Source organism: Epinephelus fuscoguttatus, linkage group LG14 (genome assembly GCF_011397635.1).
Source record: "Epinephelus fuscoguttatus linkage group LG14, E.fuscoguttatus.final_Chr_v1".
NCBI classification, from domain to species: Eukaryota; Metazoa; Chordata; class Actinopteri; order Perciformes; family Serranidae; genus Epinephelus; species Epinephelus fuscoguttatus.
Window position 1 is genome coordinate 16,703,896 of NC_064765.1, and position 24,617 is coordinate 16,728,512.

The 24,617-nt window shown below is 41.0% G+C and overlaps 2 protein-coding genes across 3 annotated transcripts in view; one reads left to right on the forward strand and one right to left on the reverse strand.

The window, feature by feature from the left end:
• Positions 1–472: 472 nt before the first annotated feature.
• Positions 473–7,706, reverse strand: spata7 (spermatogenesis associated 7). The gene is made up of 12 exons (XM_049596465.1): positions 7,451–7,706; positions 4,890–4,952; positions 4,701–4,790; positions 4,501–4,548; positions 3,524–3,627; positions 2,914–3,383; positions 2,737–2,782; positions 2,390–2,511; positions 2,242–2,292; positions 2,004–2,081; positions 1,791–1,848; positions 473–1,670 (listed from the first exon to the last, which is right to left on the reverse strand). Exons 1-12 carry the CDS (start codon positions 7,491–7,493, stop codon positions 1,071–1,073), a joined length of 1,773 nt encoding a protein of 590 aa, XP_049452422.1. The 5' UTR covers positions 7,494–7,706; the 3' UTR covers positions 473–1,070.
• Positions 7,707–11,746: 4,040 nt separating this feature from the next.
• Positions 11,747–24,617, forward strand: part of kcnk10b (potassium channel, subfamily K, member 10b) — a 30,831-nt gene continuing 17,960 nt past the window's right edge. Inside the window, exons 1-2 of one of the 2 annotated variants that reach the window (XM_049596467.1) lie at positions 11,747–11,818; positions 19,248–19,663. In XM_049596467.1, the coding sequence (XP_049452424.1) occupies position 11,818; positions 19,248–19,663 (417 nt within the window). In that variant the 5' untranslated portion in view covers positions 11,747–11,817. Of the gene's footprint in view, positions 11,819–12,036; positions 12,424–19,247; positions 19,664–24,617 lie in introns of those variants that run through there. The other variant, XM_049596466.1, reaches the window with a different exon arrangement.

Consider the following 24,617-nt stretch of genomic DNA (forward strand, 5'->3'; position numbering starts at 1 on the left):
GATAAATCGCTATAACACATCGGAATATACTCTGACTTTACAATAATGAAGTACAAAATAAATTAAGTGTCGTACTTTGTTGATTAAATGCGTTATACATGCATTGTAGTGCCATCGCGGCGGAGGAATACATAGAGGTTTTCAGAGGCATGACATCAGACAGCTGGAATGCCGAGCCGTGAAAATGCCAGAAATGGGCCAGCTGTCCGGAGCTGCTGCTGGCCGCTGACCTGTCTGTTTACCTTTTACATCGACTGACAGCTGTAACGGCAAACACAGAATATTGTGCAATGATAAAATAGCTGTCCTCTGTAATACTTTGCAAACTGGCTCAACTCACAGTCCGCAAATGTGGTAATAATAGCCGCACTTGCTTTGCTGCTGATTGCAGGCTGAATGATTGCCAGTTTGCACAGTAAATAATCAGATGCCAACATGCAAGAATCAGAAGAATAGAAAATTTATTGCAGCTGTAAAGACACTTTCTGGTGACAGTCAACTTCTAGTTGCTACATCTCAGAGGCATATAAAGTCAAACACACTCCATTTCAACAAGTGTTTTTCTACAAATCTGAAAATGTAAACTGCAGCTACACCAAGCTTCAGACTGACTGGGCACACTTTTCAATCCACTCTAACTAATTTCACACATCTGACATCAATTAAGTGCTATGGACAATCCTTTGCAATTTTTCAAATCCTGCTACTGTAGTTACCATTAAGTAATAGTTTGGAAAATGTCAATTGGCCACAAAAGCCAGCATGTACCCTCTTTACAATATCCTAAATGAGGCATTCATGTCTATGATGCACTCACAAAACCTTGTATGCCATAATATGTGAACATGTCATTGTGCTTTTGTAAAATGGTTATTAAAAAAGCATAATATAACAACAACACCATCATGGTGAGGCTTGTAAAAACATAAATACAACCAGTGTTAAATCAAATTTACAAAACTATACTTTCAGATATTTCAGATATTATATTTCTCTCTGGAAAAACACTCACTTGGTAACAAAAACATTAAAGGACATATAATCCCTGAATACAGCAAAACTCAGAAAACTCAAAACTCATCATCACTGACAGACGCAGCTGTATTTGTGTGTTGCTCAGTGGCAGTTTCCACGTTGTTGTTGTGGGTATTGCTCGACACGTGAAGCGACTCTGACAGATTTCTACCCAGATCCTCGAGCTCTTTAGATTGTCCATCATAGCTGTCTTCATCTTGGTCTTTGTCACTGGCGATAGTGGTGTATTCCTGGCTTTCATTGCTGACTTCTTTTGACTCAGGTGCGCCTGTTTGATTTAGATGATCATCAGAAAGCCAAGGAGAGCCTATGCCCTTTTCCTGACTCACATCTTCTCCATCCTTTTCATTTGTCTTAGTTGGTGAGGCAGCAGTCATTTCAGGAGAGCACAAGGGTGTAGAGACCATTAGGGGATCAGTGTAATCTGGCGAATCACAGTATTTAATTAGTGACGCATAAGGGAATGCGTCATTGTCTTCTTTGGTCTTCACTTGATTCCCTTCTGATTCCAGATGTGGCAGGAACGAATCAAACAGATCATTCTCCTTTTTTTCAAGATCTGAGGTGGAGGTGGATGTGTTGGGTGGCTCGTCAAAGTCTTTACGCAGCACTTCCAGGAGGTGGCGCATTTTACCCTAAAAACAAACATATGCATGAGAGGAAACAGAGGAGTCTTTGTGACAACCCTTTCATTATTTTCAGATATTAATATTTGCTTAACATATTTAGTATTCTGAATTAAGTTATATACTCACGACATCAAGCTGATGCCGATTCATGTCGATATGGCGTTTTATCACACGGTCGAGGAACCTTACAGAAGACACAGACACAATGACTCAGAAGGTGATAACCAACAGTAATTGACACCTTTTAAACAACATACTCAATTGCATGCTATAGCTATTAAAAAAGTGTCATCCAGGCTGCAAATGTAATCTTGTAGTTCACAGAAATAAATGAGACACCTGTCAGAGATGTGCCCTCTGGATAAGATATCCTCCGTTACAGCAGAAATGAATTCGAGGTACATTAATTCTTCTTCCCTGTTGAACAACAGATGAGAATTATTCCCTTCACAAATTTACTTAAAAGTACTTTAGCTGGGTCTTAAAATTTACTGAAGCATCACACCATTAAACTCTTACACATATGTCAATAATCTTTTAGCTGTATAAGCATTAGACATGATCAAAGAGAACTTACTCTGCAGATATACTCTTCATAAAGGGAGATTTCCCGCCTTCTGGTGAGACCCTAAAAATGAGACTTATATTAGATCTATATACAGGAACTACAAAAGGTATAAGATGGCGCTTAAATGCAATATTATAATTCCACTTCCTGATTTTACCTGGATGAGGAGTCAAAGAAATCACGGTCTCTGCTCTTGTTCGCGCGACTCTGTTGTCTAGATGCTGAGAAATATGTGCTGTTGAGCTCGTCTTCAGACCACTCATGCTCTGTATTAAATCCCTGTAAAACAAAAAAGGATGGTAAAAATAACAAGGCGTATTCAATGATGTCAAGGCTACGTGATGATCAAGTATCTAATGTGGCTGTAAACACTTCAGCTCTCTATGGTTTAAAGGGACGATAAACCACACAAGGCTATCTGACATTGAGCAGAAAATAATCATAACCCATTATCTTTATAGTCTTTATTATACCTGAAAAATCAGCTTACATCCCCCAAATTACCTGAGATGGCTCGTATAATTCCTGCGAGTATTCCTTGGTTTTTGTGCTGCATTAAAAAGACAGAATTCAAGTTATTTCTAACACGTTACAACACATGTTCCACGTGTTAAGAAAGCTGTTTTAAAGACACAAATCTATTGCTTTCCTTTGAGATTCAGTGAGATGTTTGGTTAGTACCTTCCATGATATGTCTCCTGCCGCGACAATCTAGAGTTGCTGCAATCCTGAGTAGGTTTCCTCCGTGGTGGTGCTCTGTAGTAGCGATACTGTGACAGGTATGAACTCTTTTCTGATTTCAAGGTCTTAGGGGTGAAAGGTTTGTCTTGGGTGAAGCGCTGTGAATGTTTCTGGAGCAAATCTCCACTGTACGTCTTCTGAACAGGGTCCTGGAAAGTCTTATAGCAGCTCTGATCTCCTGAAGCTCCCAGTGACCACGCCGACTGCTTTCTGTGGGAAGTTGCGTCTGGCCTGCAGTACTTTGTTTCTGATGCTGGGCGAATGTGTTGAGAATGGTTCTGAGAGCCAACTTTACCTGGTGGATAAACTATGTCCTTGGCGTGAAAGGAGGAGCTGAACCTTGGGCTGGAGGCCGTGGAACTCCTTGAGCAGAGGTAAGGGCTGTCATCGTACTGCACGGATAATCTACTCTGAAAAGCAAACATGTATTGACGTAATGTAGGCTTTGAATTTAAATCATTTGAGTGCTTGTAATCATTGGCATTCTTTCTGCGTAAGATACATTAACATCACACGAAGTAGTGAGAAACACATCAGTGACATTTCCTACCTGGGCTGAAGAGCTGGAGGCTCTGCTATTTCTCTGCGACAGAGAGTGGGCTGACTGAGGACGACCCCCTTTCCTCAACCGCTCCTGTCTGAGCTGGTCATTATCTGTAAACAGTCAATTTAAAGAACACATGAGGAGACACAGGAAATAGTCTATAGTAGACTAAAGGACTAACAGCACTTAATTGCAAGGTATGGGAGGGTCGATGGAGCAATTGAGATAGCACAGTCATAAGCCAAGAGCATGACTTTTACCATTAAAGATAAGGATGAGTTGCATCCTGTGCTCAAATGTGATGAGTGGGTAGATTGTATTATTGCTTAATGAGGTGACTGTCAGTGCAGCAATTGGCCTCTGCCTGCTCTATGATGCATGTCTTCCTGAGCTACTGAATGCTGACGGAAAGTGGTGAGTTCAAAGAGACAACTTTGGTCTTTAAAAGGTCCAGTGTGCAAGATTTAGGAGCATGTGCTGGCAGATATGGTACATACTATTCATAACTATGTTTTCATTGGTTTATAATCATCTGAAAATAAGAATTTTTTTTTTTTTAGCTTAGCATAGCTACATATGATGTGGATCCTCATACACAGAGTCCACCATGTTATTCTACAGTAGCCCAGAGCAGACAAACTAAACACTGGCTATTTGCAGTGTCTCACTGACCACCAAGGTTCTCCTACACACCTGGCACTCAAGAGAAATTTCAGTTGTGCAACGTCTCCGCCAGTTGCCACTAAATCCCACACTCAACCTTTAATTCTGATAACAAATACTGCCACAGCAATACCTGGCTGTTAGTGGTTACATTTGGATGGCATTTAAACCAATTATAATGCTATTAAAAACCATTGTGGGTGTGCTTACATGAGAAATATATGACCAATACTCAGAAATATAAGATACATCTTCATTTCAATGGCAAGAAAGTGTCTATAGTTAATTATTAATTTAATATTTGACACTTTGGTACTTACATTTTACACTAAGTATCAAGCTTTTGGGTACTGAGGCATCAATGGCAGCTGCAGAACAAGGCAAAAAAGTAAGGCCACCATAGGTCATTCATGTAATTATTATGCAACAAAGATAGATGTCTTAACCACTTCAACATGAATATGCAGGAGCTGAATTAGTCATGTCTGCTGAATATCAATGTAAGGATCACGTAGCTCACCTTTAGCTGAGTAAACCTTTTTGTAATGAGACACCATGTGGTCTTTGACAATGGACTGTGTCAACTTGCTAGAGGAGCGAGGGCAGAAAGCTGAAAACACAACACAGAGAACAACATACAGTGCACTGTTAGATTAAACTCATAAATGACTTGTTTACCATTATGATACTAGCGCATATTAATACTTACGGCTACTTTTTAAAGTCTGTCCTCTCACACCAGGGCTGCACCCCAGTCCAGATGATACACTTCCTAAAATACATAAAATAAATGGTTATGGTTATAGCCATGTTGACTCCCTTGGTCAAATAATAGGTTTACAGACAGACAAATTATCAATGATAGTTTTTATGAATGCTTTTATCTTAAAGTCACTCACCAAGCAAGCATTTGGTATATACAGCTTCTCAAAAGTGATTTAAAGGGATAGTGCACCCAAAAATGAAAATTCAGCCATTATCTACTCACCCATATGCTAAGTCCCTTGCAGCGATGGGGGGGGGGCTAGCACACCTAATGGCTGACAGCGCCCCAGACTAACATCCAAGAACACAAAATTGAAACCACAAAATGTCTCCAACATGCTCATCCATAGTGATCCAAGTATCCTGAAGTCCCGACATTAAAAGTTGTTTCAGAAAATGTCATTTGAACTCTGTTTTTAGCCTCACTGTAGCCTGTAGCTCTGACTGCTTCTCTGTGCTCCACGCTCACGTGTGCGCGCGCTCAGGGTGATCGGTGATGCACGGTCTCTGAAGAGCAGCAGTCTCGTCAGTACTGATGTCCGGATTCTCAAGAGCAGGCATCGCCAATTCCCAGTCTGAGCAGCAACGACTTTCCTCATCCATTGGCATTGCTTTGCATTTGAAACAACTACACCACCAGGTTTCCAGTGCTCGACTCCGGTATTCTGCGGCTGGCTGAGGCTCATGAGCTGCAGCCGCTGCTTTGTCCAGTAGCCTGAGTTCCGCGTCCGTATACTCGGGCTCAAACAAATACAGCTCAACAAAGAAATGCTGTTCCTCCTCAGTTTCAAAGTCTTCAGACATGTTGGGCTGTCCTCTGCTAAAAGACCATAGTGCAAATTATCTTTTAGCTATTGTGGTTACTGTTGTCTCTCCCTGCGGTGCACGTGTCACGTGATGTAAACATGGGTGAGCAAAGCTCATGCTTTCGCTGGTCTCACGCAAGTGCGCACACGTGAGCACGGAGCACAGAGAAGCAGTCAGAGCTACAGGCTACAGTGAGGCTAAAAACAGAGTTCATATGACATTTTTCGAAACAACTTTTTATGTCTGGGCTTCAGCACACTTGGATCACTACGGATGAGCATGTTGGAGACATTTTGTGGTTTCAATTTTGTGTTCTTGGACGTTAGTCTGGGGCGCCGTCTGCCATTAGGTGTGCTAGCCGCTCCCTTCGCCAATCTCCGCAAGGGATGAGAGGACTCTAAAACTTCACCAGGGCCTCCGTCGGCATATGGGTGAGTAGATAATGGCTGAATTTTCATTTTTGGGTGCATTATCTCTTTAACATTTTTACCTAATTGATTATGTATTGGGTTCCTGAATATTGGTCAGAAATGTTAGCTATTTTACGATTCACGACAGACTTTGTGTCATTATTTACACCATTTATTGACAATGCAATCAAAAATATTAAGTTTAGTTTAGTTTATATAAGAAGGGACAGTACAACTTAATGAATACACTTGGTGTAAAAATGCCAGAATTAGCCAAAAGGCTATTCTTCATCTGGAGTCCCTTTGCCAAGATGTTACACAAGGCTACCTAAAATACAACAAAGCAAAAAAACAAAAATAGTGCATACAGTTTAAGACGTCTTTGAATACATCAACAAGAAATGATTTTAACATATTTTTTTAGTCACAAGAATGTTATGATCATCACGTGTGATTCAGTGCTAAAACTTGCGGCAATATTGATGCATTATAAAAGGACATACAATTTTTAAAAGCACAAGAGGCAGCAGTGACATATTTGACTATAAAACAACACTGCAACACCAGCCATTATCATCAAGTTCTTTGAATATTGTTTAAATAATTATGTGAGTATCATTACATTGGTAGATAATATAAAACAATCAGGGTAATTACTTTGTGTCGAGTGTTTCTGCACCTCTGTTAAAGCTTTACTGTATTATTATCATTATCATTATCATTATTATTATTAGTAGTAGCAGTAGTAGTAGTAGTAGTGGTAGTGGTAGTACTAGTAGTACTATGTAATAATTAGTCAAGGTTAGTTCAGAGCAGATATGTGTGGACAAGTGACGTTATGTAATGCAAACAATAACTAAATAAATATAAAAAATATGTTTTTAATCAGTAAAAAGTATATTATTGGCTCATCTTACTGTGATATGTCGTGTTTACAGTAATACATGGTCATTCAATAGTGTAAAAACAAAGTTGTGAAAATAGTAAACGCACAACATGGGGAAAAAAATCGTCTTTATTTTAATGTACCCAAATAAAGTAGCCTAACCTTTGCTGTAGCATCGTGTTACAAGCTAACGTTACTGTTTTAGTTATGAATTTCACGTCTCTAGAACAAGTAATGTGAGTATAATGACGGCCATTGTCTAAATGAACTTGAAGGAGGATGAGGAGACACACAGTCAGCATAAGTTTATCTTCAGATAGCTGCCTAAGCGCAATTTGAATTTGCTTCATGCTGCTGATTAACTAGCCAAACAGCTAGCTAATGCTAACAGTGTTTCCATACCTGTTCTCGAGTCCATGCTAATGTTGCACTCAGCGTATCCCATTTTCCTCAGAAATATCCCGGGACAGTGGCGGTAGGGCTCGGATACATCCACAAACTACAGTGTACTTGACTACAAACATTTTAACGCTGTCAAACAATTACGTAACGGAAAGCTAACAGTCTACTACTAGCTTATAAGCAGATGAGCGGCGGAGCAAAGCTTCCCCGTCGCCATGCTGGTTGCTATGATCACCTACGTCATCACGCTCATGCGTAAGGAAAGCCACGCCCCAAACCACCAACTAAACTCCAACACCTGTCATCTGGTGGGGGAAAGGGAGCTGAAATAACAAGATAAGAAGTCAGGATTGAATTAAATCAAATACATTAATATTTATTTATATTATTTATCATGAAATTTGAGTCTTCATGGAGTTTTTATATAAACCCCACTGACAAAGGAGTTAATTCAGCTTACAGCACATACAGACAGCAGACAGAAAAATAGACAAAATGAATATTTGTGTGTCAACACTGTGATATTTATGGTTGTGGACATGATGTTTTTGGAGCCACAGAAAATGAGACAAACAGGATGAAGCAGGTGGAGCCAGTGTGATGCCCATAAACTGCAAAAGTCAGCTGATATTGTGCTCACTGGTGATAAAAAACAGTGACATGTACTGGAGCCCCTGTGTCTGCCAATTAAAAACAGGGTTACAGAGCAGTAGCTGTGCACTGAATTTTATACAATTGTCCTAATAGTGCAGTTATTTTAATTTACACCAGAGGAGGAGGTGAGACAATGGCTAGAAATTCAGTACCCTTTAAAAACACATCGCAAAGGCCCTGAAACTGTGAAATATATCTATTATTAAAAGCTCTTCTGTGCCACCCATGCTCCGTGAAGGCTCCTTAATATCTACTAGTTGATATATCTATCTTGTTTATTGCTGGTTTGCCATTTTCAGGAAAGTTTGCACATATACAACCAGCAGCAAAGTTCCCTCATTTACAGAAACGACGTAGTGTGGAAAAATCTGACCAATGTGGGAAAACACAGTATAACAAATATAAATTATGATTTTACCGAGTACGTCAGTCGTGGGAACATTTTGTAAGCAGCATATTGTTAATTCTGCCATGTTCCTTGTATTGTTTGATGGACCTTTTAAGTCCTCATGTCATATACCAACAAAGGATTGTGAATCACATACAGTAGTGTGAAACACACTTTGCAGCACAGCTAACAGCAGTGTTAGCCCTTTACCACAAATCAATTCATGCTTCATTTTTTTCCCCCCAGTAACAGTTTGGTTTTATTGCCAGTTTAAAATGTAGAAATGAATGTTAAATTAAGTGTTTTAAACCCCAGTGTGCTTATCCTTCTGTTTACAGGAGTCAAACAGGTCTATATTTTCAATTAAGATGAGCTGAAATAAATCTTTATTTGGCTTTGACCATGTAGCCTGTGTCAAATTGATGTGAATGTAATTTTGCTGTGTGAATAAAATGCTGCCACCCTGAATCTTGCTGTCTTTGTCATTCCCAAATGAATCCGATTCGAATAGTTTTTCACAGCTTGTCATAGCAGAGAAAGCACAGGTGGAACTAATAACATCAATGATGGCTCCATTGCAGCAATTACAGCAATTGGTTACACCTGTGTTTAAAGTGTCTCGAAGCCAATTCCCTTTTTCTTACCGTAATGTGTATTTCCACCCTCCACAGGTCTGCAGACTGATGATGCCTGGCCAAGAGAGAGCCAGGTGTTGCTGATTGGACGCTCACAGCTTGTTGACATCATTACTGCTGCCTTCTGTTTGATTTTGTTCTTACAAAGAACCTGAAATCTGGAATAAAGCTCTTTTGAGTTCAACTTTAATGTCATATTTGGACATGCCTTTAGCTCTCAAAGCCAGTTTCTCTTAGGCTAATGTACAGAAGTAGGCTACTCCCAGTCGGCCACCACAGAAAGGGACGAAAGGTTGTGTCTGCTGTGAAAGAGGCCAATGCAAGTTTAGTTTTGCTCAACATTTTCCTATGTAATGCTTCTGTGCACTGAGTGTCTTTAAATTACATTACATCACTGCTAACTCTTGCGTTGCATTTCTTAAATATTTTTACTTTCTACGCAGTTTTCTTTCTTCCATGGCTCGACCAGTCCGTATCTGTCAGTTAAAACTCCCTTAAATTCATATTTTCTTCTTTGTTCTTTGTTAGTTTCTACTATTGATTTTACTCATTTAATCAGTTGCACGGTGGTGCAGTGGTTAGCATTGTTGCCTCACAGTAAGAAGGTTCCCAGTTCAAACCCAGGGTGGGGGAGCCCTTCTGTGCAGGTTCCTCGTGTCAGCGTGGGTTTTCTGAGGGTACTCCAGCTTCCTCCCACAGTCCAAAGACATGCAGGTTAATTGGTGACTCTAAATTACCCGTAGGTGTGAATGTGAGTGTGAATGGTTGTCTGTCTCTATGTGTCAGCCCTGTGATAGTCTGGTGACCTGTCCAGGGTGTACCCTGCCTCTCGCCCAGTGTCAGCTGGGATAGGCTCCAGCCCACCCACGACCTCCAACAGGATAAGTGGTTACAGAAAATGAATGAATGAATCTAAGGCAGTTAGTTTAGTTGTCCACCTACTAGAGCTCTAGTAAAAATTCTATTTCTATTTCTCTAGTTCGATTCAACAATTCAGCTGTTTTGCTTTTCTAAAAGTGACAGTCCACTTCATACTCTCAGAAAAACTGAACTTCACCTATTCACTCAACCTATGCAGCACAGGTTGAGTGAATACTTCAACTAAATTAATCTTGGAATATATAGGTGTTTAGGGTGGCACGGTGGTGTGGTGGTTAGCACTGTTGCCTCACAGCAAGATTGGGTTCCTGGTTCGATCCCAAGAGGGAGCCCTCCTGTGCAGAGTTTGCATGTTCTCCCTGTGGTTTTCTCCGGGTGCTCCGGCTTCCTCCCACAGTCCAAAGACATGCAGGTTAATTTATGACTCTAAAAATTGTCTATGTGATCATGAAGGTCTGTCTCTATGTGTCAGCCCAGTGATAGTCTGGTGACCTGTCCACCTCTCGCCCAGTGTCAGCTGGGATAGGCTCCAGCTCCCCTGCGACCCTCAAGAGGATAAGCGGTTAAGGAAAATGGATGGATGTAGGTGTTTTTGAATTGTCACATACTGTACTTTATAGACAATCTGTTAAAAGCCAACAGGAAGAAGTGAAACAGTTGAACTGATTCTCAACTGATAAGCTGATAAGACGATAAAAATACTCTATAAACTATCTGTGAGTGGATCATCCATACAAAGCGTTACCAAGGGAGGGAATAATTTTTCAATTTTTATTTTATCATTACTTCACTGTAGTGAAGTCATCCTGACTGTAGTGAAGACATGCCCAGGCACTGGTCAGGCAGAATTTGTAAACCTAAACTTAAAATATATAGAGCTTGGCAACTGATGCCACAGTGCAGTGCATTGTGGGTCTGCACCTACCAATAAATAGAGGGGTATTTTACTCATTTGTTTATGTGTGACCTGCCAACAATGGACACTTTTTGCACGAGCCTAGACTCAGGTAAGTGTTATCTTATGCTGTCATGAGACATTTGTGCATGATATTTAGTGATTTGATCTTTTACAAAGCTGAGCTACTTTTACTAAGTTGCTAGATTTCTTCCCACAGTAGCTTTGCTGTAGTTCAACTTCTTTCAGTGTGATGTCATTGGTAGCTTGCAAAGCTGTGTTTTCAAAGCAGCTTCCTCAACTAATGAAATAAGGATAATGTTATCATTATTATGATGCATTTGCGAGTGAAGATTAAAGCTACAGTAACATATTTTTGGACAAAAATAAAAGCAGTTTGCAAGCTTACTTTCAGAAGTCTATTGAAATGAATGAAAATCTAAGCCTGCCTTCAGGGTAGGGTAGAAAAACTATTATTATATATGTAAAAATATGTGTATTAAACTATATAATGCTTAAATGGTTGGAGTAAAAAGAGTATGATCTTTAAACCAGGCTATAACTTCAATTTAAAGTTCAAACTTGCAACACCTGCAGGACATTTTGGCTCCACAATCAACACAAAAGTCTTTTTTTTTCTCTTAATTTTTCCTGAATCCACTTTGGCCAAACTGTTCATGAATTGTTCCCATCGTCACCATCTGAATGGTGCACAATTTAGGGGGGCTAACCAGATGGCGGAGGCGACTTATCCTAAGCTATCGTTGTTCATAAATTATGCACTGTTTCCCATTCATGTGAGTGATGTAATGGTTTAAGTCTGCTGCTGATTTGACTTGCTCCCCTGCGCCATGTGCTCCGTCGCCGGTTGCCAAACGATGGGAAGATAATCCTGTTTGGGGGGCTAAAAGAAAAGAGTGAGTAGCCAATTTAATATGGATTTTGAGAGTGAATTAAAATGTATCTGATGCAAAGCTAGAGGCAAATTTAGCTGGAGGCTAGTGAGAGTAAAAACAGGTGGAGTAGTGCGCTTTGGGAGTGAAAGGGAGGAGAGCATCCTTGCCCGTTGTTCCTGCTGCCGGCGTGACGCGTGGGTAAAGTTGCCTTTTTCTGGACGCGCTCCAGCTGTGTTTTATGGACCGGACCACTGGTGTGCGTGTGCAGAGTGTGGGACGTGATGTGGTTCGGTCCTCAGTGAAAAGGTCTCCCAAGTATCTCTGTTGGCAGACGAGCACCGCGCGTCCAAGCGAGGTGGAGGAGAAAAAGGAGGAGGAGGGGGGACAGCAGAGGCAGACAATGCGGTCCTGCGATGCGCTTATTTCTCCGTACAATTTACACCCACATCCACGAAAACATGATGTACCGAAGACGTGGGAGAGCTCCTCGTGATTTGGCTATTTTTATTTATTTTTTATAATCGGATTGAAGCAAATTCCTTTCACGTTTTGACTGAGAACAAAAATAGAGATGAAATTTCCAATAGAAAACCCGAGGAAACAAGTTAACTGGGACCCGGAACAAGGTTGGTGAATACTGCTTTGTTATTGTGTCATAACTTAACATATGTCATTTAATATTACTCTAAATCTCAGCAACACCTCATAGAGATACCTGAGGCACAGTAAATCTGCATTATTCAACATTTTTACTCAATTTTGTTCTTTTCCAGTGTGTTTTTTCTTATTGTAATATTTTAATGTGCCAAAATGACCCTTAACACGAGACAAGGCGGTTGGGTGGATTTCTTTATTCTCCATCCTCCGTGTGCACAGTTGTGCAAGGAAACGCTGCTGGGAGCGGAGCCGCGACCGCTTCAAGCTGGCGGGAATAGCCACGGCGAAACCGGAAATGCTGCCAAAATAAAAGCATGTGAAGTTGTTGCCTTAGAAATAATTGCGCTTTAGGGACATGTCGAAAATTGTCGAAATCCCAGCATGAAGCTATAATTTCCAATTATTACAACCACCAGGCATGGCTGGGCACTCATGGTGGATTATTAGCCTACCAAATAATTAATCTCACCGGAAATAGACTAGATTGTGACTGTGCCTGTAATAGGGGAGACAACCTAACATTTTAGTTTTGGATCAGTGTTATTAAAACTGTGATTATTATTTTTTGTTTTGTTTTATTCTAACATGTACATTTCTGCTACAAATGAACTGTTGTTTTTTTCTAGAACTTTCCTTTCGTCTAGCCTACAGTTGCACTGGTGGAGGTGAAATGTTAGAACGTACCCCATGGGTGGGGTTATAGCCTATGTAACAGGCAGAGGGTTAGTTGTCTGTTTAACACAATTTATTCATCACAATTTTGTCTACTTGCTATATTGATAATGTTTATGATCTATGTCTGATAGATATCCAAGCATCTGTACATCCCTTATCTAACCACCAATGCTTCATGAATGGAAAAACATATGGATATTATGTGTTTCTCTTCTCATTTGTGATAAATTGATGGATAGAGCAGGCGCCCCATGTACAAGGCTGTTGCCGCAGCGGCTCGGGTTCGACTCCAGCCTGTGGCCCTTTGCTGCATGTCACTCCCTCTCTCTGTCTCTCCCCCCTTCACACTTGTCTGTCCTATCCATTAAAGGCTAAAAATGCCCCAAAAAATATCTATAAAAAAAAATTGATGGATAGATGCATGTAGATACCTATCTCTCCATCTACATTAGAGGAAGGATAGGTATCCGTCCATCTGTTAGTCTATCATTGATATTTAATGGTTGGATAGATACGATGGGTAACCTAGGTCCACATGTCAAAATATGAGTATTTTATGTATAAAAATGGGCAAGATGGTAATATTGTGAGTCATTAAGATACCTGACAAATTAAAAATACAAATTATATGTCATTTAATCAAGGACATGAGTTCAAACTGAACATAAATTTGAGTGCGAAGATAGAAAAAATGCACTATGTGTGGAAATTTTGTCAAGCTGAGCCGACACTTGCTGTGAGTTGGTTACATCGTTCAAAATGGTGCTGTGTTTAGGCAACAAGACAGATGTTAAGATGATATATGGTTGGATTCGGTGTCTGTAATCGAAAAACAAGATGACAAAGAAATTTACTTATGATGGCCGAAAACACTCTTTGTTACTGAACTCCACTGAAACACGTCCAGTCTCTGTGGACTTTTGCGAGTCATGGTTTGGCAGTATTGTGGTCAACTGGCTGGAAGCACGAAAAGATAGACCCTATGTAACCACTTAAAAAGTCCATGTTACACCCCTATGTTTTACATATGGTTCCAAAAAATGAGAATTTTGCTTGGTCTTTAATGTCTATTGAAATGTAATGTTCTAATTTTGGTATGAGATGTATAGTCACCAGGGCATAGGTTTCATTTCAATACTGGGGGACACATATGATTCACTGGGGGCTTAGGGCAGTGGTCCCCAACTGGTGGGTGGTGGGTCCATTCTGAATGCACTGCAAATGACTCACAAATGTGTCAAGTTTGTTATAACAAAAAAACAAACAAACAAAAAAAAACACTTTTTTTTGAGTATGGTGAATTTCCATCACAGAGCTGTCTTTTTGAAGTGCTGTTCCCTGCTGTAGAGTGAGTGACTAATGTACAGCCACTTGACAGAGGCAGCAAATTAGCTTGATGACATGGCCAAACGCAAGTATGACACTGAATGTATTAGACTGAGTAGATCTTGAACAAATGACTAAGGAGAAATCTGGACCCCATGGCTCAACCATTGGCTTAGGGTTGCTCCCCAGGAAATTTTGAGCATTACACAATTAGTTGCAGCATTCTGGTGATTTTTTCTGCCTTAAATTTTTGCCTTTCTTGCATCATCTGATGGTGTAAATGCACTCAATCTAAATATTAAGGTGGATGTGTCCCCTGCATTCCCCCGAAATCTACACTTATGTAAGTCTATATTTAGATAGACTAAGCCACTCCTGGCAACATCCCCACTTAGGATTTTATTTTGAAACTAGTTTTTGCTGGAAGTCCTTGGCCTGGCATTTGTGATTCAGCCTAGCTTGATGCTTAAATTTGAGGCTCAGCTGGTGAGTTGAACGCCTACAACCTGTCTAGTACCACAGGGAGTAACTGGGCCAGGAGCCGACCTAAGCACAACCCAAAATCTGCCCTCGTGTTTACTACTACTAGTAGCTTTGCACTGTGTTCATCAGTGGGTGAATATTGTGCACGCATTATGCAGCTGACATGCTGAGATGTTGACAAACTGAATGTTTACAGTGTCCCACCACAACTGTGCCCCACTAAACAGAAACTGAATGGTTGATGCAACAATTTCAATGCATGAGAATCTTGGTCAGCAGCAGCCACATGTTTATTTTTCCAGTTCTGTGATGGACCTGAGCCTATAGTGGACGTTTCCTGTGCTTTGCCCAGACATGCTGGAAACAGAGAGTGAGGGCTGAGAGAGAGGAGGGAGAGAGTATCGGATGCTATCAGATAAAAAGCACTGCTCTCCACTCAGTCCTTATTTAATTTGCCAGAATCAATAAGAAGCAAATTCAGTGGTTTGAGAAGGATTTTTGATGAATGCCACATGGCATCGGAAGAATTAAATGCAAACGAAATTATGTTCATCCCAGTTTCGGTTGTGCATCTATGGTTTAAAACTCATACGTAGACTTATATTCTTTTACTAAGGATGTTATTTGTTTTTTAAAATCACTCAGCTGCACTAAAGTCGATGAGATACAGCTTTCTGAAATACCCTAGTGTATAGCTGCTGCTGCCCTGCTGCATACAACTTATTTATTTAATTTCACTCACTCACAAGATGAGATGAAAAGCAATTAACGTTGCAGTAAGACTAGTTATGGACGTGGCCCATTTGCAATTAATTAACCGGCAGATATTCGACTGCATCCATCAACATGGCTGCACCAAACACAGCAGACGACATGATGTAGGGTTACATTCTTTCTGCTGCTTCACCTCTCGGTCGTAATTTTCTAATTCATCTCATGTGCTAAAAATAGCCCGCCACCGCCCTTAAAGGCACGTACTATAAATTGAAAGTGTCAGTTTTGCACCTTCCCGAGCTTTTGACATCACTTTGCTGGTATTGATTCACTCATGATACGGGCATTAACTAACAAGATTCATTGCTCCTGGATCAGAGAATGAGACACTTCCTGGATGCCCTTGACTCATCAGGGCGGGGTGCGTGCGTGAGTGCATACGTTTTACCGAGCATATCCCATAAGTGACCCTATCCCATTAGTAAACAAAAGAGTAACCCCCTCTCAGACAAATCCATTTGGTATTCCTACCTACGAGAGCTGCATCGGAGTCGACAGCAGGCTCCACCCAGGGCTCCGAGGCACGGCTCGCTCTGCGATCATCTGAGAGAGGTGGGGGCGTTGGAGGTGAAGGCCGCAGCTCAGAATAGCTTCTACAATGGTTTATATACATTAAAGGAATCTAAAATTGGCCGCCTGCTCGGTGCTGCTTGCCACTTGGTTGACCCGCTCCAGCACCCATGCATTTGTGATAAAAACCCACCCAGAAGCCAATGACTGAGAGTGGCACTTATCCTGCCCTCTCTTGCAGTCTATCAGAAAAATTGAATCCTGCTTCTCAGCGTAGAGGATAACTCAATTTTCACCTACAGCTCGCAACACTATACGGATTTAGTTGCAAATGGTGTGTGTGTTTGAATATTTGTGCAGTTTTTTGTCTGTTTTGCCTTATGTAACTCTATGTTACATACTCAGAATCATTCGATTATCTTCACTAATTCAGGTTTCCTCAGGTTTTTCTTTCATGCTGATAATTCACAGTAATTTAATAACAAGGTTTCTCTACATTAGTGGTCGAGGCAGCTGCTGAGGCTCCATTTCACGGCAATAATGGCTTTTATGTGCAGGATCCAAAACAAATTCTCAGTGTGTTAAGATGTCGAGATGACGGCTTTGACACAGACATTTGTGCCGATAGCTTCTAGCTTCTGCTTTGTGAATAGCCCTTCATTAGCTCGGACTAATAGAAGGAAATCGCTTTGTAATGCCTCATGCAGGAGGATGTAGGTTGTCAGTGGCTGTAATGAGGCTTGCATTTACAAAATGTGGTGTTCAGTGTGCAAAACAGACACAATTCTTCATTGTCCAGGTGCTGAGTCCAAACCTGTGCAGTGATTTCTGCTCCCCAAGGACTCACTTTGAAATAATTTAGCTATTACGTCACTCACGTACAGAGGTAGGCAATCGATTTTGATACCTCTGTACCTGATGAAGAGCCGTTTCAACACATTCTCACTTTGACCTTGTCACATATTGATGTTTTGGTCATGGATTTTCTATGTTCACATACGACATGCAAGGTACCCTGGGTGCGTTGGTTGTTGACGTTCTGGGACACTGTGTCAAGTTCTGCCTGTTACATGCTTTGTCCTTTTTCAAATTTTACTTCCGTTTTCACAGGAAATTTAATGTTTAGGTAAAGTCTCTTTGAAAACCGAACACACAGGGTTTTAGAATCTGATGGGACATGGACACTGCTCTCTCGGGTGAAAGTCGGTGTTTGTTTGACCCATCTACCGCTCCCTCTCACCAAACCCTGTTGGACTTTTGCTGCCTTAACTTTCGTCCTTGTCCCACCACATTTCCTCCTGACACTGCTGGGCACTGTTAAACTATAATGGCAACTGGCCACATATCACACTGACGTTACAGGACACCTTTTTACGTTAGTTTCTGATGCTGCAAGTCACTGCCCAAGTGCCAGATTTTGACGACTTCGGAGTGAGACTGGGCTTGAATTGTAGTTTTTTTTGTTGCAAGTCCAATTGGAACAAATGTTGATGGAGTAGATTAAACTTTCATGTGGCTTGCATGTCAAATACAGTAACAGCAAAGAGACACTAGTGAATTTCTGCTTCCCAGGGACTTGCAATTAAAAAAACTACAATGCAAGCCCAGTCTCACTCCGAAGTCGTTGAAATCTGGTACTTGGGCATCTGATAAAGACATACTTTGGGAAATATCAAACAGTACAACTTTGAAATCTTTGGATCAGTGGATTTCAAATATTTTGTGCCCAAAGCATACCAACAGGCAAAACAAAATCTCAAGGCACACGATATAAGACAATAAAATAAGAATGAATAAGACAGAAAGCTTTCATGATACTGTCTACTGACAGCTTTTTTTTTTCTTGTTGCTTTTGGTGGTAGGTCGTCTTTGCTGGTGCTTTGCTGTAATTTGCCTCACACAATAAAGCGATCCATTGTCCCACTCATGGCTTTCTCCTTTTAATTGTTACCATCCCTCACACTGGCTGCCAATCAGGGCTTTTGATGTGTCAGACTCTTATAATTCCCTCGCGCTAACGGCAACAAATAGATCCCCCGTGAGGGTTTTTTAAATTAAATTAAAAATTAAATTAGATTTTTAAGCAAGGGTTTGACTCTTTATTAGGAAATGGGTGCACACGACATACTGACACAGTCAATTAGAAATTAATTCATAACTTTTTGAATAAGCCCAGTTGAAATCTGCAATAATAATAATAATAATAATAATAATAATAATAATAATAATAATAATATGTGGTGATCACAAAAACGCTTCATAGTGCTCCTTGTAGTTTCTGAGATAAAGCCATGTTCTTATCATGCTATCTTTAGTCTTTGGGCACTGTTTACTTATTAAAACCTTAGGAAGTACCCCAAAATAAGCAATAAGAATGTAGGGAGTTTTATCATTTTCAATACACATGTGAGAGGCCCCTATCTATATAGATTCCATATAAATAAAAGTTGCACCGGACTAATGTATTATTAGTCATACAGCAGGTGAAAACCCTCCCTTGAGGAGCCATTCTCTCATACCAGAACTCACTTTTCAGCCAAATGCTTTGACTGATGTAGAAAATTTCCTCAGGGTTGTGCTTAGGCAAGCCTCGAGAATATTTCCATCAAAAGAAAATTCAAAATTTCTGCTTCCGGCACAAACGGATTAAAGGAGGCAGCCAAAACTTCAATTAAATTCATGTTTCCATTTTATTACTGCAACACACTAGTTATCACAGGACAAAGAACAACAATAGGGATCTGTAAACACATGGACACTGTGTAATCATTTCAAACGCACCTAAAAAGCCTCAAAGACTGTCTTCAAAACAACATGTCAGAAGGATTTTTTTTTCTGAACACTCAATCTGTCTTCACATTTTATTCATATCCAGCCTGTAACAGATTCAGGGCCTTTAGCCAAGAACAGTCTGCTAATTTGTTTTTGCCTAAAATTGTCAGAATAATTTTCAGTAGAGACAGAATTGCTGTTTCTGTCCTCCAACACAAATTAATCTTCTCTTCCCTGTCACTCTTTTCCCCAGTGGCGGTCCAGACCAACTTGGTCCCTCCCAAAAAGGTCCAGCCTGGCATGGCTAAGTCGAGCCTGGTCCAGGCCAGCGTGGCCACCATGCAGAACCCGATGGGCTGCGACCCAAAGGCCAATGGTCACTGTCCATTACCGCGCCTGTCCATCTCCTCCCGCTCTGCCAGCGTGGTGGCCAGCATGGACGCCAGCTGCGACGGCACGGCCGCGGCGCTCCACTCGGTGATGAAGTGGAAGACGGTGCTGGCAGTGTTCATCGTGGTCGTCCTCTACCTGGTTTGTGGAGGTCTGGCATTCAGGGCGCTGGAGCAGCCGTTTGAGAGCATCCAGAAGACCAGTATCACCCTGGAGAAGGCTTCTTTCCTGGAGAGACACCCATGTGTTACCCCTGAGGAGCTGGAGGCACTCATCAAGGTGAGAGAGTGAGAGTGGAGATGAGCTTTTAGAGTTCTGGAACAGCCTCGGAGTAGCACGTAGCATTTCACAGATTAGTTTCCAAGAGGTTCGGAAGATAAGAAAAATGTAATGAAAATGATCTGATGACTTATTCTGAGTGTCATTCAATTTGATTGGTAGATAAGAAGAGGAACGTCAGAGGACTGACCTTTACAGCAACAGTTTCCTAGATGGTGATTACTATCGGGTAATTAGAGGTTCTCCGGTTAATTAATTGTGGTCCTATTAGCTTGTCACATGATCTGTCAAAGCTTGGATGATACTCTCTTTCATGTACACATTGTCATGGTCAGTCTAGCAGATAGCAAATTTCAGTGTCCATCGACTGCTGCAGCCTTTTGCAGAATAATAGCTCATGTCTGCATAAAACGTGTTACCAATACGTCATGTTTCTATATATTCTAATATATAACAAAGTGTTTTAATATTGAATAAATCGTTTTGACTTTCAAGTGGACTCAGCTCAGGGTTCATCACATGACTGAAGTATGGAGCGTCAGCCGTGAGACAATAAGCAGTCATTCATGGATACTTACGATGATGACACCTGTGGCAGCTCCACTTATTATTAAAGATCATAACATGCAGTTGAAAGCTCAGGAAAAGCCACTAACTGGACCTTTGAGTTAAGACCATTTTTGACCATTTATTCAAGTGAACTTTTGTGCTCAGAGGCGTAAGGTAGTTAGCTATTATTACAGGCCCTATAGTGCACGCTACTAGTTCTGAAGCACACACAATATGTTGGATTTTACAGTCGAATGAGCTGCTTGGACTTTTGTATTTGAAAATCAGAGAAGTCAGAGAGAAAGACTGTAAAAAGGCCAAAGGAATCTAATTTGCTACCTTCTCCTGCTGTTCTTTTCTCTTGTCTTACACTGTCACTTTTATGTTTGAAATGCTCTTAGCTTATCACTCTCAAGAGATTTTGCTTCTAAAGTAGATAACATATCTTATCGTCTTGTCATAGAAACAAAAAGAGACTAGACATTTTACATTAACATACAAATTACCCAGCAATCATTATTACATACCTGTCAATGACAAAAATACCAAAGAATTTGCCCGTTCTTGCCCAACACGATGTCGGAGGGTCTAATCTTTCAACTGGCACCATTGAAACAGCACTATATTTATGCCTCTGTCCACACTCAAACTGTTGTTGGTGACTTGTTTTCCCTTTGCACATTTGTATTATGGCTTCAGGTGTAATTGTGACAAATTGTGTAAGCGTTTACTTGCAGCAGTTTAGTCCATTATCAGCCACTCTGCTAATGCGAAACACCTAAATTCTAATTTGGTTCCAGAGGAGTGGTCGTTCCTGTCGCTTTAATTTTATGAATATTTATCAAACAGCAAATTCAATTCTGTTGCAAGGCTTAGAAGTGAATATTAGCCCCTAGTACTCTGGAGAGTTATTGTTGTACTTCATCATTTAGGTGAAATTAGCTTCTTAGCACCAAAGTATTCATGGCATGGTGTGTTGGATTTGAAAGGCACCCAGTGTAACAACTGGTGAATCAGGTGAGAGTGGACTCAAATGCAAAAAGCTAGGTTTGGTACACAAAAGGACAATCAGTGGAGACAAACAAATCCAGTAGGGTTGAGGCAGAGTCAATCAACAGGCTAAATTAAAAACAAGACAAGAAAAGGACGCAGGGAAAGGCTGGAACGCTTGACACACAAGGAGCTATGATGAACTGGCACAGAGAGAAAACAAGACACACACTAAATACTCTGGTGAGGGGAAGGATAACGAGACACAGGTGAGGCTAATCAGGACGGGGCTGACAATCAGACACAGGTGAAGTCATCAACAGGGAGTAAAAACACACAGGGATAGGAAGTAAAGTGATCTGAAATGAGAAGAAATTTGAACTGTGAAAACCAATGGATTTTTGTAGTGTTTTAAAAGTATACGATGCGGGATGTGTGTGTGATTTGTGTTGCTTACTGTTTGTACACATAGCATTCAAACTTGCCGCCTCCTTCCTACACTGCCTGTACGTACACTGCAAGCTACTATTGTAGGAATGTTACATTTGTTGTCATGGGAAAGCCGATACTTTAGCAAGCTAACTAAGCTAATTGCTGGCACGTACCTGTCCAGAAAACAGGACAACTCCGCAACACTCTACATCCCTGCTCACCAGGGAAAGTGAAAGCCAACCCCAGATTCACTCTCATTTTGAAACTAGCATTGTCTGGGTGGCATTCTGCCTCACTATATTTGTGTTGTTGGTTTTTTTTTGGTGCTGTGGAAACGATTTTCGTAGCTTCCTCCTGGATGCTCTTGGATATAAAGTTCTGTCTCACCGGCACCTGCTGATTTTGGCTAGAGGCTACACATCCAGGAACATCCCGAATGCAGCAAAATAAGAAAAAATAAGGAACATACAGGCAGATGGCAGATTCTCTGCAGATAAATACACTTTCACAGACATCTAGTGAGTCATAAGTGATGATTAAGAGTGATTGCTTTTGTGTGAGTCTAGTATTTTTTAGGAATATCCTGCAGAGTGTAAATTAAAGTGTTACACTGAACTCAGTCACAACTTCTCCACTAAAGGACTCTTGCCATTAATAATGCTGACTTATACTCATTTTTTAATAAGGATTTCATTAGCTGTCTTCCTCTGTCAATAAATCGATTATATAGCGACAGCACTGTCAGAAGATAAACCCCCTGCTCTCTGCCCCCCCCCCCCGGTTGCCGATGGTTGATGGATAAATGTCATGAGCAGACTTAGAGGCAGGTCATTTCTTCAGCAGGAAGCACATTAATACCTCCAGGGTCACCACGGAGATACCCATGATTCTCCGTGACACTTTGCATCTGTTTGCAAACACACTTTACAGCACATGCTAGAACATGCAGCTTTACGTTACATAACAGTCCATAAGAGTAATCCTGGGGAAAAGGGCAAATAATAAACGTCTTGATCCTTGTAGAAAATTAGATCAAGCAGTGTGACCTTTATGCTATATCACGGTTGCTCAGAGTGAATTATGAAATGCAGTTGTAAGTCAATACAGATTTCGTTGCGTCTTCAATTCGTGTGCAGTGAAATACCACTAGTAGTAAAATACCTACATTTTAGCATAGCGGGTTGTCTTGAGAAACAGATCTAATTGTTAAGCTGTATCTGAACATCTTGTGCCCTCAATAATAAATGTATTAGTACAGTGTGAAATTCCAGAGTGAGGCTTTAACAACACCCACACGTTTTAAATAAGGAAACTAGCTCACGGCCACAGGAGCACTGTTGGCTTTGCTGTAAGAAATGTTTGAAGCCAAGTTTCTCTGTCTTCTACCAGAACTGTGTGTGATATATCTTCTGTTTTAACAAGACATACAGTAAAACCTGTGGCTTTGACGGATCAAGGAAGACTGGAGCTGATTGACCCTCTGTTAATTCTACATGACACGACATCAAAGTCTGTCCTGAGGTGCAATTTCCACTGGGGACACAGGGGACATGACCCCCTCCTGCCTTTTTGAAACCCTGTTTGTGTCCTCCCACTTTGAAAAGCATATTTTTGTTTTATTCTAACCACATATGAAATATATTGTTGTCTGGCAGAGAATGTTTTGAGCTGCTGGTTTTGCGCTGATATCCTCCAAAATAACGCCACAGGGGGGCAGCATGTTTAGCACATTAAGGCCCAATCCCAATACCCCCCCTTGTCCACTACCCCTTAGCCCTTGGCCCTACCCCTAGCCCTTGCCCACTACCCCTTGGCCCCTGAAATGAAGCGACGAGGCGTAGGGGTTGAAATCTTTCCCTAGGAATTGGGACACCACTCACTATGTCACTGCGTCGGTTACGTTCACGCATACGTAACTATTTTAAACAGGAAGCCGTGAGCCATCTACATTTACAGCCGGCATCTACAGTGGAGTCTCCAGTTGAGTCCATCCTATCATCGCGTTTGCTGTATTCATCATGCTTTGTTTGATGAACAACAGACGACAAAATGATATGTACGACAGGGGACTTCTGCTAGCTAGCTAGCTAACCAGGTAACATTACGAGGCAGCATAGTTATACTAGCTTGCGTGTTATCATAATGTGAAAAAAAAACAAAAACGGGACAGATGACAGACGCCAGATAGTGCAAGCTAGCTAACAAGCAACCTGACGATGGTAACGTTAGCTAGCTGGCTAGTTTTCTGTCAACTCCAATCTAGACATCATGAATAGCAATAAAAAATTGTTATACCATTCTCTACACAAATACACAGTTATTCAAAAACGTTTTTACAAAAGTTCTATGTTTATTTGCGAAATTATACGTACATGTATGAACTTTTTTCACCATCTCTTGCTCGGTGGTAGCCATGGCGACGTTTACCTCTCGCTGCCAAGTCAGCATCTAAAATCCCTCGCTCCGAAGGGCTAGTTTCATACCCACTACCCCTCGTTATGCCCCCTACCCCTACACGCAAAAAGGAATTGGGACACCCCTACCCCTCGCAGAAACGCGCAAATCTAGGGGTAGGGCCAAGGGGTAGGGTTAAGGGGGGGTATTGGGACGGGCCTTTAACACTATGCTGGCAGAATTTAGCATGGCGACCAACTGTATTATTTCCCACATCTTTTTTGAGTGCCATACACCCTAAATGTATGGAAAAATGCAGGAAATGGGATTCTATTTTTATTTTTTCTGGGGGCAGAACCCCTGTTTCCCTGTTACTCCTTAAATCACAGTTACGTCCTTGGGTCTTTCTGATCATAACCTGAAATATGGCATCCATAAGAGTGATTCATTTTGTAGCAGATCTCTCACACATGAACACGGATAAAACAGCCTGTTGTTAAAACAGGACTGACAGCCCTTAACCTGTGACACAGAAGTTGATTAAAGCTGACCTGAGGCATGCTGTCCCTGCAGTGTTCCACATTTTACC